The sequence below is a fragment of the Urocitellus parryii genome, chromosome 1, assembly GCF_045843805.1.
Source record: "Urocitellus parryii isolate mUroPar1 chromosome 1, mUroPar1.hap1, whole genome shotgun sequence".
NCBI lineage: Eukaryota > Metazoa > Chordata > Mammalia > Rodentia > Sciuridae > Urocitellus > Urocitellus parryii.
This window is the reverse complement of record NC_135531.1, coordinates 160,314,893-160,330,026: the sequence shown is the minus strand read 5'-3', so window position 1 is coordinate 160,330,026 and position 15,134 is coordinate 160,314,893. Positions and strand designations below refer to the sequence as shown.

At 44.8% G+C, this 15,134-nt stretch overlaps 1 protein-coding gene across 1 annotated transcript; it reads left to right on the top strand.

The window, feature by feature from the left end:
* Positions 1-7,440: 7,440 nt before the first annotated feature.
* Positions 7,441-8,391, top strand: LOC144254555 (olfactory receptor 2T5-like). Its single transcript, XM_077797868.1, has one exon. The coding sequence runs from the start codon at positions 7,441-7,443 to the stop codon at positions 8,389-8,391; it is 951 nt and encodes a 316-aa protein (XP_077653994.1).
* Positions 8,392-15,134: the final 6,743 nt, after the last annotated feature.

Below are 15,134 nucleotides of genomic sequence, written 5' to 3'. Positions count from 1 at the left end.
ACTGGTAGTGTCCTACAATGCTCCCTTACTCTCTGAATGCTTTTGCACAGGCAGATATTCATATTCTTGTGAAATAAACCAATGCCATTTCTTTGCCATGGAGAGAATTATAAAACAGGACAGAAGACATGTTTTCCTAGCTCTCTGGGTAGGAGGAGTTACAAACTGGTGAATGGCTGCCTCCTTCTGGGTTGTCGGTGGCGAGCCTTTGCTAGCCACATCCTCTCTCTCAATGGCCAGATCTCAAGAATGTGATGCGGAGGGCACTGACCTGCTAAGGAGACACACACTCCCTTCCTAGTGTTGAGGACTGTGTTCCTTATGAAGCAGGACACGATTGCCCTTGAGCTCTTGTCCACTGTAATAAAGGTTTGCATTCCAAACAAGCCGTCTCCATCTGTCATCTTAGTATCTGAGGCTGGGGTCAGGTGCTGGTTCATAACAAATCACCACAAATGAGTTTGCTTGAAACAACAGAAGTTGTTTATTTATCTAGGTTTATTTACATTTCTGGAGGCCTTCAGTTCATATGGAAGAGTTAGAGCTGTGTCCTGATGGGTTTAATAAAGATGGGCTTGTGTTTCGTATATTCTAAAAATACAGAGCTCAGTTAGCAGGACTTTGTAGAAACATGGCGTCAAGGTGCCAGATTTTCTAGGGATAAGAGAGTAAGGTGGTGCTCTGAGTCAGGCCACTGTCCCCTGTGTTACCTACTTTGAGAATCTGAGATATTAACTCTGAGACAATTCTGGGGGGAAACCCATGGTTTTTGCTAGTGCAAAGAGACTGAGGATATGACTTGACACCAAGGCTTTAAGTGGTATTTCCTCTCTCCTAGAGGAGAATTTCAACATCTGCCTGCGGCTCCCCCAAGATGTTAGTCCATGGATCTGTGCTCTTGTGAAGCTGGCTGGGGAGTGGGATAGGGATGAGCCTTGGCTTTAAGAACTCAGCTTCAGAATTCACTGAAGGCTGGGGTTCTGCAAAGATTTGCACCTGCAGCACCCATGATGGTTAAAGATGGGGGACCGAATGGGGTCTAACTAAACTCAAGGTGTGGGAGAACCTTTTCTCTAAGACACACAGTACACTGGGGCTGCCCAAATGGATGACATCTCCAGCAGGCACTGATTTCTGACCTTGAACCAAACTTCACTCCTCTAGGAGGGAGGAGCAGGTGAAGACATGTGGGCCAGAAACCACACAACCTAGACCACCACAGGACACTGAGGCCTTCTGGAGAAGAGGGCCACAAGGACCAAGGACCTGCGGTTCACCTGGAGCTGGGCTCTGGTGAGGCCTCCTAACCTGGCACAGCAGCCACCACCACGCTGCATGGTGTGGAGTCCAGTGGGTGTGACCCAGAGGGCTCAATCCAGGATACCTGGTCTAGACAGGCTAAAGGACATGCTCACTGGGAGGAGGTGAAGAAACAGGCTATTTCATTTTCCTGGCTTAAGTAAAGAGAACAGCAGGTTCTCAGAGTGATGGTTCCTACTGTCATCACCAGGACATGACGGAAACTGCAGCCTGCCTGGAGGTGTGCCAAGGGTCGCTGCCTCAAGTAGGCAGCAGTGAAGCCTTTCTTTGAAGGAGCATCTCATGTTTAGAAACACATTTTGTCACTTACTATTCCAGTATTTATACCGTGATGGACCCCAGGGCCTGTGATAATTTGGGAAGGCCTGGCCCTTCATGAATTCTGGCTTCACCATGTGCATGCTGTGAAAGTCACATCCTAAACTATAGCTACTGAAATACCAAGCATTCTACCCGCAGAGAAGAAGTCAGTAACCCCCTTTGGGCACAGTGGGGACCCAGAGCATGATAAGGAGCCCAGTGGAACTCATTGCTATAGCTAGTGCTCCATGCCACCAACAGTGCCCTAGGGGAGGCTGACATGAGTTCCACCTCGTTTTCCTCAGCATTCTACCTGCTCTTTGTGCTTGAGTGGAAAGCTCAGTTGCACTTGCCCTGACTTGGGGAAGCCGTGGGAGTGGAGCATCGGGGCTGCCCCCTGTTTGATACAGGAGATGAGCAGGTCCAACCTGCCCTGCCTTCAGAAGCTCAGTAGGCTCAACGCCCTCCAATGGTGGTGGCTGCTTTCTCATGAGGCCCCCTGTGAGGAGAGAGATACAGAAACTCTTTCTTAGGCCTTAAGACTTGTGTGAAGGGGGCTAATCCAGGCTCAGCCTCTCACTGAAGCTGGGCCCTTCCTTCCTCCTTCACCTGGCAGGACAGATACTTTCCTGGGGTTCATATCTGAGCAGGAGCAATACAGAAAGGCATGAACTTAAGCAGGACCCAAGTAAACTAGAAGGCAAAGGTGGGCAGCACCACATGTCTGGATGTTTTCTTGGTTTTTAATGGGTCCTTCATTTATTCCTCTGCCATTCCGGATAACAGCATGAAAAGGAAAACTGAAGTCTTTATTGAAGTTGGGACCCTAGTATTTAGATGGAGATGGGAGATGGGAGGATTCCCAGCCACTCTCTGAGTTCCAACCACTGACATTTGACTAATGAAGAGCCTTGTGACTGAGTGTCTGCCTGAGCCTGCCACTCTCTTCACATTACTTTTAAAACTAGGAAGAGAATCTTCCCAGTCAGGATCCCTGAGGAGGAAGTGGGGCAGCTGCCCAGGAGGCCTGAGCCCCCTCTGCCCTGGAATACCTGACCTTAGGCACCAACCCCATGTCAATCAAGTAGGTGGGAGTCCATGGCCACTGTGTGCGGTCCATTGGGATCTGCTTTCCCTAGCTCTGCTCTGGCTTTTTTGCAGTTGATCCCTGTTTCATGGACTTGTTGGCTTTCATGTGTAGGATTAAATTGCCTAACCACTTCGTTATTTATTAATACCTTCTATTGTTGATTAACACACATCTTGCGTTCCACGACTAAACACTCAGGTGAACTGGGTGAAGGGTGCTGCACAAAATAATCACACAGAGACAGAGTCCACAGGGTTCTGTGGAGCCCAGAGTCCAAAGGGCCCCTCTTGCCTCCAGATGCTCCAGCTGCTAGTGACCACCTCAAGAAACAGGAGAAAAGACCCAGCTTGTTTATTCCACTTATTCCACAATGGTCCTTAGGCTGTAACTCACAGCCTTACAGGAAACCAGGTGACCCAGGAGGCAGGACAGGCCATCTGCAGGCTGAAGCCCTGCAGGTCAGGTGGCTGCAGGAAGCAGCCTGACCAATAGACAGGGTGGTAGAACAAGGCCATCACAAAACCTCCAGCTCAGGGGAAATGACTAATATGGCTCCAGAATGAACACAGGGGCAAAGCTGAGAGGGAATTGGTGGCAAAGTCCAAGATGGTGGTTCTACTTCTGACTTTCCGTTTTATCTCAGCTGCTATGACATGGTGTACACTCAACAGATGCTTGAAACACCTTCAGTTTGTAGGCAGGATAAGACTTTATTTTATTTTACTACATTGAACTCAGTACTTTAGGCATGCTAGGCAGGAGCTCTACCACTGAGCTACATGTCCATTCTTGGGATTTAATATTTAAAGCACAATTTTTATCTAGGTGACTATTTAAATTCTCATTAAACCAGTTTGTGCTTTCAGACTTTCCAATAATTTGCATGTAAGTAATTAAAATTTAAAAAAGATTAAAATTAAATTCTAAACTAGAGTGACCTAGAAAGCCAGTGAACGACATGAAACAAGGAGCACAAGCAGCGAGGTAATAGAATGGGGGCAAGTTCAGAGGGGGACCCATGGCACTGACCAGGGTGATGGTTTTGACACATCAATTGAACTCTGAGCTTCAGGTTACATCCCCATGAATGATAGTGTCTCACAGAATCCACCTGAAGATCACACGAGTACACACACACACACACACACACACACACACACAGTGTGTTTCATAAGCCAATCCAGACTAACTCCTCCTACATGTCACTGGTCAGGCATTGTAGACAGTGTGAGAGTGGAGAGGATTGTTAACATTGGTCAAGTCTGGAGTTGAACAAAGAGGGAGACAGGACAGAATGAGGATGACCCAGAGCTGTGCCCCAGAGAGTTCTGCTGCTTCCTTAGCTCTAACTGCAGTGTCCTCCAGGCCCCAGAGGATGTGTGAACAGACATGTCTCATCCAGTCCCCTGTGAGCATCCTAAACCAGGAGTGACGCCACCCTCCTCTTCCTGGTGACTTAGCCAAGCCACACTCCCTGGCCATCTGGGTGAGGTGCAGCCTCCTCGGAGGTAAGTTCAGCCAGGCAGGTGGCCCTGGAGCTCAAGGCCATGGCTGTGCTGGGCTTGCTGTCCTGCTGTTGAGGTGCTCTGAGGTGCATTTCCTCATCTTTCTCTATCACCTGTTTTTCTGGAAAAAATGTTTTCACCATAAAACTTTCATGTACATTTATTTACTGTAACATCTTAAATTTTGAGTTTTTATTTCCAATTATTTATGGACATATAATGTTATATATTCCTTCTTATGCTTCAGATGGTGGTAGGAAGCTGCATTACTTGTCCTGAGACTACAACTTTGCAGAAGGAGAAGGGCTGTCCTTGCTTCAGGTGGAGGTAACTCCTCAGGTCGCAGTAATGCTGGAAGCAAGTGTCCTGAGCATCTTCATGTTTCCCTGAAGAAACACGGTGAGTTGACCAGACCCAAGCAGTCTGTGGCAGAGGGAGGACACTGCGTTCCAAGGACACTAAGGCAGTGAGGTGCTCTGCTGCACCCTGGGGTGGGACACGGCCCTCCCTCGGATCACTTGTATGTTGTTAGGAAGAGACCCTGAGACCCTGGATTGTCAGTCTGTACTAGGAGGAAATAAGAAGAGTAGGACCTCAGAGGCTCTGGGGAAGGCAGAGCGTGGTCAGCAATTCCTGGGTGCTTCTGGCTAATAAGGTGGCTCTGTGTTTGTCTACAAAAATTGTCACCAATTCCCCAAGTTAAAAGTGCATCAGGCTGTTGCCATGAAACGTATGCAGGTGCCTAGAGAAGAGTAAGAGAGCAGGTGGGACAGGCGCAGGATGTGGAGCAGATTGGGTCCCTGGTCCTCTGTGTTCTTGGGGTTCTGGGCTCTGAAACAGTGGCAGAGCCTCTCCCTCACTGTCCCCTCTCTCCTCTGTCCTCTCAGAAAATTTGCCCCTGTCTTCACTGCAGCTGTTTGTGTCCATTCCTTGCTCCACTTTGTCCACAGAGGTTGACGGGACAGAAGGTGTGGTTTCAGTTCATGGGAAAGATCTCAAATTCTCCAAAGAGCTCAGCCTTCATCTGCCAACAGGTTAGGATTTCATGGACAGGAAGTCTATCTGTCTATCACGTCTCTCTCCTCTGTCTGTCATCCACCTACTACCCCCTACCCACCTACCATCTCTGTCCCTGGGCCTGCACCTCTCCTGCTGTCCACCTCTGCAGTGGGTCTCAGTCATGCTGGACCCTAGGGCTTCAGCATCAGAAGCCATGTATTGTGTCCACTGCTTCAGTGCCTCCCAGCAGGGACTGTCAAAAGTGGACTATCACATCTGATTTAGGAAATACTGCAAGGGAGAAAATGTGCTTCAACTTTCCTTTCTTAAAAAAAAAAAAAAATACCGGGCTGGGGATGTGGCTCAAGCGGTAGCGCGCTCGCCTGGCATGCGTGCGGCCCGGGTTCGATCCTCAGCACCACATACCAACAAAGATGTTGTGTCCACCGAGAACTAAAAAATAAATATTAAAAAATTAAAAAAAAATACCTCTGAATTGTAGCTACTGCTAGTCTTTCTAGAGAGAAGAGACATCAGAACCTCAGGCTGATAGAGAATCAAATTTAACAGTTAAGCATTCAGAGGCAGAAGATTGGAGAGATTTAATCTCTTTAATAGAAAACATGGAAGAAGCCATTATTGATTTCCTTAAGAAAGGTGGAAATATTCATTGCCCTTTTTATTTATTTTGTCACTATATAAAAATCCTGCCTCAAATATTTTGGGTGGTGTTTTCCTTGTAGAGAAGTAGAATGACCCCGGAATTGCAGGCCAGGTTAACAAGCCCTTTAACAGTGTCTAGCATCTACAGAGAGGTGGCAGAGCATCAAGACAGAGAAGAAAAATGTGACCTACCTCTGAGACCTGTCTGTGTGGTTTTGTTAACTCACTCTCTCCATGAAAATTGATTGTGGCTATTGATAAAGCAGATGATGTTGGCAAAACAGCCAAAGTCTTTCTGGTGAATAGCAGTAATCCTTGAATGCTTGTTCTCCACCTAAGATTGAGTGCAAATGACAGAGCTTGAAGATAAACCAGGAGGAGCCCTGGCTGTGCTGAAGCAGATGAGCCTTTCCACAAAGCTGTGTTTAGTCAGGGTCAAACTGATAACTACCTCAGACCATTGTTTATATTTGCCTTTATTTAAATATATATTTAGAGTTTATTCATTTTATATAAATAACAACACAAAAATTGTCAAATCTAAATACTTTCCTTTAAAGTTGATTGTAAGCTTTACTTGCATGTCTTTTCTCATGCAATCTTAAAAATCAAGTATTGGTTATATAAATAGGTACCCAAATTGGAGAAATGAAGTATGGAATCTCACAGTACAATAGCAGTGACAGCCAGGTCTAGGACAGGTTCTGAAGAGTAGGTAGTGCAGATTTCAATGAACAGCACGCCTGTTTCTTCATTTGTGAAAGTCAGAATTCAGGGAACATTCATTTCTTTGCCTTACTTCATCCTCACTACACCTGGGGTCAGGTATCATTCTTATTATGTCTCAGGCAGAGTGGACAAGGAAGGGGAGGTCAGAGGTAGCAAGAGTCAAGGTTGGAAACCAGTCATGACCTTGGATGTTTATGGGTGGGTGCCCCTCAGGTCTCAAAAGGTTTGGTCCTGTGTGAAGACTGCAGTGTGCTGGAGAGAACAGCAGAGTCATTCCAGACTCACAGAACCTCCCGGCATGTCCTGGTCCTATAGGCTTGGGGGGTTCAAATGTTAAATGTGCATTCCACAAATTATGTCTCAGCAACTTTTTAAACATTTCAAATATACCATATAGATCTGAGAGTCCTTCGATGCCAGCTAAAACCAGAGTGTTAAACCAGAAATATTAACACTTATTTCACACTTGAATAACTTAAACTCAGGAATTAGTGATTCCCCTTGTTTGCAAATGTCCCCTACTTTTTTGAGCAATGATTCCGAAAATATGCACTTGTCATTGACAAACTCCTTTTTTCAGGAAGCTCATGAACTTGAACTGTTGCAACCTCACTACAAGTTATCAACTCACTTCACCTACAGGTGAGCTTCTAGATACTTTTTAAAAAATATTGTTTACTACAGGTCATCTGAACTCCTAGGGTCTACAGGCTCTGGAACATCCTCTGGTTGGCACAATCAGGCTGGTGCACAGGTGTGTGGAAGCTAAGAAGTCACTTCAGCCCTCTGTAAAACATTCAATCAAAGCTTTCTTGGTGGTCAAGGTGGAACCTCATGGACATCACCACCTGGATGACCAACCACACGGAGTGGGCAGATTTCATCCTGGTGGGACTCTTCAGGAAATCTCAACACCCAACTCTGCTTTGTATGGTCATTTTTCTGGTTTTCCTGATGGCCTTGTCTGGAAATGCTGTCCTGATCATTCTGATACACTCCAGTGCCAAACTCCACACCCCCATGTACTTCTTCATCAGCCAGCTGTCCCTCATGGACATGATGTCCATCTCTATCACTGTGACCAAGATGCTCCTGAACCAGGTGCTAGGTGTGAGTACCATCTCAGTCCCAGAATGTGGGATACAGATGTTCCTCTACTTGACACTAGTAGGTTCTGAGTTTTTCCTTCTGGCAGCCATGGCCTATGACCGCTACATGGCCATCTGCCATCCACTTCGCTATCCAGTCCTCATTAACCATAGGGTGTGTCTCCTCCTGGCATCTGGTTGCTGGTTCCTGGGATCAGTGGATGGCTTCATGCTGACTCCTGTCACCATGACCTTCCCATTCTGCAGATCCCGGGAGATCCAGCACTTCTTCTGTGAAGTCCCTGCTGTGATGAAGCTCTCCTGCTCAGACACCTCGCTCTATGAGACGCTCATGTACCTGTGCTGTGTCCTCATGCTCCTCATCCCTGTGACAGTCATTTCAGGCTCCTATTCCTGCATCCTCCTCACCATCCACAGGATGAACTCAGCAGAGGGCAGGAGGAAGGCCCTGGCCACCTGCTCCTCACACATGATGGTGGTCACACTCTTCTATGGTGCTGGTGTCTACACCTACATGCTCCCCAGCTCCTACCACACCCCTCAGAAGGACATGGTGGTGTCTGTGTTTTACACCATTCTCACCCCTGTGCTGAACCCCTTAATCTACAGTTTCAGGAACAAGGATGTCACTGAGGCTCTAAGGAAAATGTTGAGTGTTGAGTCTTTCAGGAAATAGTAAAGTAGGGGATTTGGCTTCCATGGTTTTTCCTTCTCTCCACGTCAGATGATGAAGATCTCCTGGTGCCGTCTCTTGGGTTCCTACTCCACAGTGCTGCACCCTTATGCTCCTCTCATGGGTGAGCCTCCTTGTCCACTGCTTGTGCATTCAGAGTCTTCATGCAGCTCCATGAAGTTGACAAGGACTTTCTCCTTCTAGGGGAAAAATTGTATTATTAGGAAACACATTGTTGATATTTAGAGGATGTGGTGATGAGTGTTCATCTGATGAGGTGCAAACAGGAAAAAGTTTTGTGAAGCAAAAGGAGTTATGGGGTTCCTCATAGGTGTGTAGAAGTTAAGGGTACATGGGAATTAGTAGAAGTGATCTATATCCTGCTAATTCTCTGAAAATTTGAAATGCTGTATAAATAAATAGTTATATAACCATCTAAGAGTTAAATAACCAAAGATTCATTCTGTTTAGCTATAGTCCACTGATTCTTATCAAATATGGAGAGGTATTAATGAAGAGAAAAACTTGTATATATGTAGGTATACAATGTAAAGTTGTAGCATTTGATATGCTGAATGTGATTACTAGAGTGAGTGAACTAACACATTCATTATCTCACAACTTTACTATCAGATTTGCTCTCTTTTTTCTTTGCACTGATCACAGTTAAAATGTGCTCTCATGAAAAATTTCACACATACCACATGGTATTCTTAACCAAAGTCCTTGTGCTATGTTTTTTAATTCCAGATGTATTTGCATTGTAATTGAAAACTTATTCTCCCTGTGAATATGTCCCTACCACCCCAGCCCTTGGTGACCACAACCTACTCTCTGCATCTGAGTCCCTCCTACTTAGACTCCACATAGACCTGAGGCCATGCACAGCTGGTCTTTCTGTGTCTGCCTTCATTTACTTGGCCTGGAGTTCTCCACCCATGGATCTCAGTGTCACTATCTCCTTCTGTGGACTGAGTGGCACCCATTCTATATGTCTATATGCCTGTAGATATAGACAGCTACATGCCACGTCTTCCTCATCTATCCACTTCTGCCAGACAAGAAGTTGGCTTCCATGTCTTGCCTCCTCAGGGCATCAGCACAATAAACATGGAGAATATGTTCTTGAGGAGCTTATTTCACTACCTTTGGATACAGACCCAGAAATGGGATCACCAAGTCCCTTAGCAGTCCCATTTTTAGTAGATGTCGAAGGCTCAGGCAGCTTTCAATTATAGCTGCCAGAATATACGATTCCTCCACAGGGTGCAAGCATTCTGTGTTCTCCACACGTTCTGCAATGCCTGCCTTCGTGGTTTTGTCAATAACCACCCTGACATATGTGACCTGGTATCTCAAGCTGGTTTTAATCCCCTCTTCCTGATGATCCATGATGCTCAGCAGCTTTCCAATAACCTTTGGCCACTTGTCTATCCAATTCAGAATAATGCCTATTTTTTAATTGAATTATTTGATTTTTGCTGTCATGTTGCTTGAGTTGCTCTTGAAGTGTGGATTTTAACCCCTCATGTGGTATACAGATGGCCAAGATTGTTTTATGTTGAGTAGGCTGCCTGTGCATCTGGTTGATGTCTTTCTTTGCTGTGCAGAAGCTTTCTAGCATCTTGTATTCATTCATTATAATTTTTACATGTTGTAGATGGTGTTTTCTGGTGTTGTCCAGAATATTATTGTCAAGACCATGTGAAGGACTGTTTCCCTTTGTTATTTATTTAGAGATTAAAATTTCATGTTTTATACCTAAGCCTTATTCTACTTGATTTAAACTTTGTTTGTGGAGTAAAAAGGACTTACTTCTGTTCTCCTGAGGAAGATGTCCAGCTTCTGCTGAGCCATTCACTGAACAGACTCTTCTATCCCACTCCTCATCCATGGGACCCTCATCAACAACTGATAGCCTACCCATGAGTGGGTGAGTTTGGGGGCTCTTAATTCCATTGATACACATTTCTGTACTTAGGACAGTGCAGTGGTTTTATTATTGTAGTAAAAATCACTTGAAATGGAGCATTACAGAGGCTCCAGCCCTGTTCTTCTCATCAAGGCTGCTTTGGCTATTTGGAGAATTCAGGGCATCCCTATAGTTTTTAGGACACTACTTTTTATTTCTGTAACAATGACATTTACTGTATTTATGAACCCCTGAAATTACATTACATATCCCTCAGTTTATTGCCTGTATTTGCTATTGGATTGGCGTGCAGAGTCTTCTCTTCACTGAGTAAACCAAATCTAGTGGCTGGAATACACTGTATTGGAATAAATAGCTATAAGTTATTGACCAAATTTTTTGAATGAATGAGTTATAAAAAAGCATATTTAACTTTGGAAGTTCATAGCTATGTGAAAGGGGCCATGACAACAGTCCCTAGCATAGTGAAACCCAAATAAATTGTTGCTGTCTCAGTAGTTAACTGTACAAAAGCAAAAAACAAAACAAACAACAATAACAACAACAACAAAAAAATCAACCTCATTCACTAGAAATTTGAAAGGGGATGTTTTAGAAGATTCCAAAATGTGTAAAGATTTTCCCAACAGAAACACACTGAAAGGAATCATTCAATTTGTTAAAATAAACACAATACTTTAGAAAATCCTGATGAAAATAACCACTGAAATTTAATGTTGTAGTCCATACTACTCAGTTACTGTTTTGAATATATAAACCATTGTATATCACTGTATATTTGTGAAGAAAAGATTTCACTATAAAAAAATGTGCAAAGAACATAGTCATCCAATAAAGTGGTCATTACATGGAAAAACATGAAAAATCATATAGATATATTAGTAAGTGAGAAATGCAAGTCAAATATGACTCTAACAAATTTACTAAGGTGGAAAAATACCATATTCCAGGCTGGTGTAGAAATACCATACTCCAGCTGGATGTTGTAGCATGATTTGGTGGTTAACAGAAAGCAACTTATTGGTATGTATCAAAATGTTTAGATGACTATTCCTTGCAGGTAATTACTTTACAAAATAAACTGTGCAACTGGTTGATGTCTTTAATACATCTGTTTGATGTCTTTAAGAGAGTGATTTCTGCATAAGCATTTTTATTTCAGCTCAGTTTATAATCCATGGATTTGAGCATAGAAAAACTGCACTTTTAGAAATGACTACATTCCTGTTTAAATCACCTGATACATAGTAACCACATTAAATCAGTTTAAGAAAAGAAAACATCCCAAATTTCAAGCTGAAGAGAATTAATGCAAGGATTTGGCTACAAAGTGGCCGTCATGACCTAAGTGAGGCTGGTGGAGCAGAAGGGAGCCTGTCAGCTAAGGACCCCATTCCTCCCTCTGTATCTGCTGCGTGCTCTCTACTGAGTGTGGAGACTGTAGCCCAGCCACAGGTAGGATGCCATAGCGACCCAGGTGCCCAAGACCTGCAGTGCTGCTGGAACACAAAATGCCTTCTGGATGCTGGAGCCTGGAGCCAACAGGGTTCCTGTTGTGCCCAGGTGCTTCAGCTGCCATGGACCATCTCTAGACAGGGAGAAAAGTCCCAGATTCTTAGTTTCTCCCATACTCGAGGTGACCCCAGGACTGAATCCCACAGCGTAACAGGAAACCAGGGGCCAAGGAGGCAGGATAAGCCATCTACAGGCTGAAGCCCTGCAGGTCACAGGTAGGTACAGCTCAGGAGGCAGCCTGGCCAACAGTGTGTGTATGTGGACCCAGGCTGTCACAACACCTCCATGTGAGGGTGATTGATAAGCATTGTTTCAGACATAGATAAGAAAAAAAAGTTGAGAAGAATTTCACTGCAAATTTTGAGAGGGGACTGTTAAAAAATAGATGTTGAAGGATCTTACTTCATCTTCCTCTATGTCATTGTTGCTGCAACAGATGTACACTCAACAGATGTTTGAAACACTTGTAGTTTGTAGGCAGGATAGGAATAATTTCATTTTACTGCATAGCTAGTTATTGAACTCAAGGCTTCATGCATGCTCAGCAGGAGCCATAATCCCTGAACTACACCTCCACTCTTAACATTTAAAGCATGATTTTTATCTGGGTGAATATATTAAAATAAACATTTAAATTTTCAATGAAACAGTTTTTGCTTTGAGACTTCTCAATAGTTTGCATATCAGTAGTTGAAATAAAAACAAATAGATTAAAATTAAATTCTAAATTACAATGACCTAGATGGCCAATGAATAACAGGAAACAAGGAGCACAAGCAGACAGGTAAGAGAGTGAGGTGAACCTGTGAGGTGGACTCCTTCTAGGCTTCCAGGTCACTGAGGAGGTGATGCTTTTCACACACACACACACACACACACACACACACACACACACACAGTGTGTTTCATAAACCAATCCAGACTAACTCCTCCTACATGTCACTGGTCAGGCATTGTAGACAGTGTGAGAGTGGAGAGGATTGTTAACATTGGTCAAGTCTGGAGTTGAACAAAGAGGGAGACAGGACAGGATGAGGATGATCCAGAGCTGTGCCCCAGAGAGCTCTGCTGCTTCCTTAGCTCTAACTGCAGTGTCCTCCAGGCCCCAGAGGATGTGTGAACAGACATGTCTCATCCAGTCCCCAGTGAGCATCCTAAACCAGGGGTGATGCCACCCTCCTCTTCCTGGTGACTTAGCCAGGCCACACTCCCTGGCCATGTGGGTGAGGCACAGCGTGCTCTGAGGTGAGTTCAGCTAGGCAGGTGGCCCTGGAGCTCAAGGCCATGGCTGTGCAGGGCTTGCTGACCTGCTGTTGAAGTGCTCTGTTAGGTCCTCATGGTATTTCCTTATCTTTCTCTATCACCTGTTTTTCTGACAAATAGAAATGTGTTCTCATTTTCAAATTTTCATATAGAATTTATTTGCTGCAACATCTTAAGAACTATGCTTTTATTTTGGATTATTTTTGGACATAGGAGTATACATTCCTTCTTATGCTTCAGATGGTGGTAGAAAGCTGCATTAATTGTCCCGAGACTGCTACTTTGCAGAGGGAGAAGGGCTGTCCTTGCTTCACATGGGGGTCACTCCTGAGGTCCCAGCAATGCTGGAAGCAAGTGTCCTGAGAATATTCATGTTTCCCTGATGACACACACAGTGGTGGACCAGACCAAGCTGTCCACGGCAGAGGGAGGACACTGCGTTCCAAGGACACTGAGGCAGTGAGGTGCTCTGCTGCACCCTGGGGTGGGACACGGCCCTCCCTCAGATCACTTGTGTGATGTTAGGAAGAGACCCTGAGACCCTGGATTGTCAGTCTGTACTAGGAGGAAATAAGAAGAGGAGGACCTCAGAGGCTCTGGGGAAGGCAGAGAGTAGTCAGCAATTCCTGGGTGCTGCTGGCTAATAAGGTGGCTCTGTGTTTGTCTACAAAAATTGTCACCAATTCCCCAAGTTAAAAGTGCATCAGGCTGTTGCCATGAAACGTATGCAGGTGCCTAGAGAAGAGTAAGAGAGCAGGTGGGACAGGCGCAGGATGTGGAGCAGATTGGGTCCCTGGTCCTGTGTGTTCTTGGGGTTCTGGGCTCTGAAACAGTGGCAGAGCCTCTCCCTCACTGTCCCCTCTCTCCTCTGTCCTCTCAGAAAATTTGCCCCTGTCTTCACTGCAGCTGTTTGTGTCCATTCCTTGCTCCACTTTGTCCACAGAGGTTGACGGGACAGAAGGTGTGGTTTCAGTTCATGGGAAAGATCTCAAATTCTCCAAAGAGCTCAGCCTTCATCTGCCAACAGGTTAGGATTTCATGGACAGGAAGTCTATCTGTCTATCACGTCTCTCTCCTCTGTCTGTCATCCACCTACTACCCCCTACCCACCTACCATCTCTGTCCCTGGGCCTGCACCTCTCCTGCTGTCCACCTCTGCAGTGGGTCTCAGTCATGCTGGACCCTAGGGCTTCAGCATCAGAAGCCATGTATTGTGTCCACTGCTTCAGTGCCTCCCAGCAGGGACTGTCAAAAGTGGACTATCACATCTGATTTAGGAAATACTGCAAGGGAGAAAATGTGCTTCAACTTTCCTTTCTTATTAAAACACCTTTGTATTGTAGCTACTGCTAGTCTTTCTAGAGAGAAGAGACATCAGACCCTCAGGCTGATAGAGAATCAAATTTAACAGTTATGCCTTCAGAGGCAGAAGATTGGAAAGGTTTAAACTCTTTAATTGAAAAAGTGGAAGAAGCCACTATTGATTTCCTTAAGAAAGGTGGGGCACATTTTATGTTCATTGCCCTTTTTACTTATTTTGTCACTATATAAAAATGCTGCCTCAAATATTATGGATGCTGTTTTCCCTGTAGAGACTGAAAATGACCTCTAGAAGTGCAGACAAGGTTAACAAGCCCTTGACTTGTGTTCAGCGTCTACACAGAGGTGCTGAGCATCAAGACAAAGCAGGCAACAGTGAGCTGCCCCTGATACCTCTCTATGCAGTTCTGTTAACTCTCTGTCTCTCAGTGTCCGTGAAAACTGATTATGGCTATCAATAAAGCAGATGGTGTTGGCAAAACAGCCAAAGCCTTTCTGGTGAATAGCAGTGATCCCCGAATGCTTGTTCTGCACCTGAGATTGAGTGCAAATGTCAGAGCTTGAAGATGGACCAGGAGGAGCCCTGGCTGGGCTGAATTTTCGTAAGAGCTTTTCCAGGAAGCTGTGCTTAGTGAGGGTCATACCAATAGCTATCTCAGACAGTTGTTCATATTTACATTTATTTAAATATATATTTAAAGCTTCTTTATTTTAT

What these genes read in the sequence shown, in the direction of transcription:
- LOC144254555 (XM_077797868.1), top strand. Translation starts at nt 7,441, where the DNA reads ATGGACATCACCACCTGGATGACCAACCACACGGAGTGGGCAGATTTC.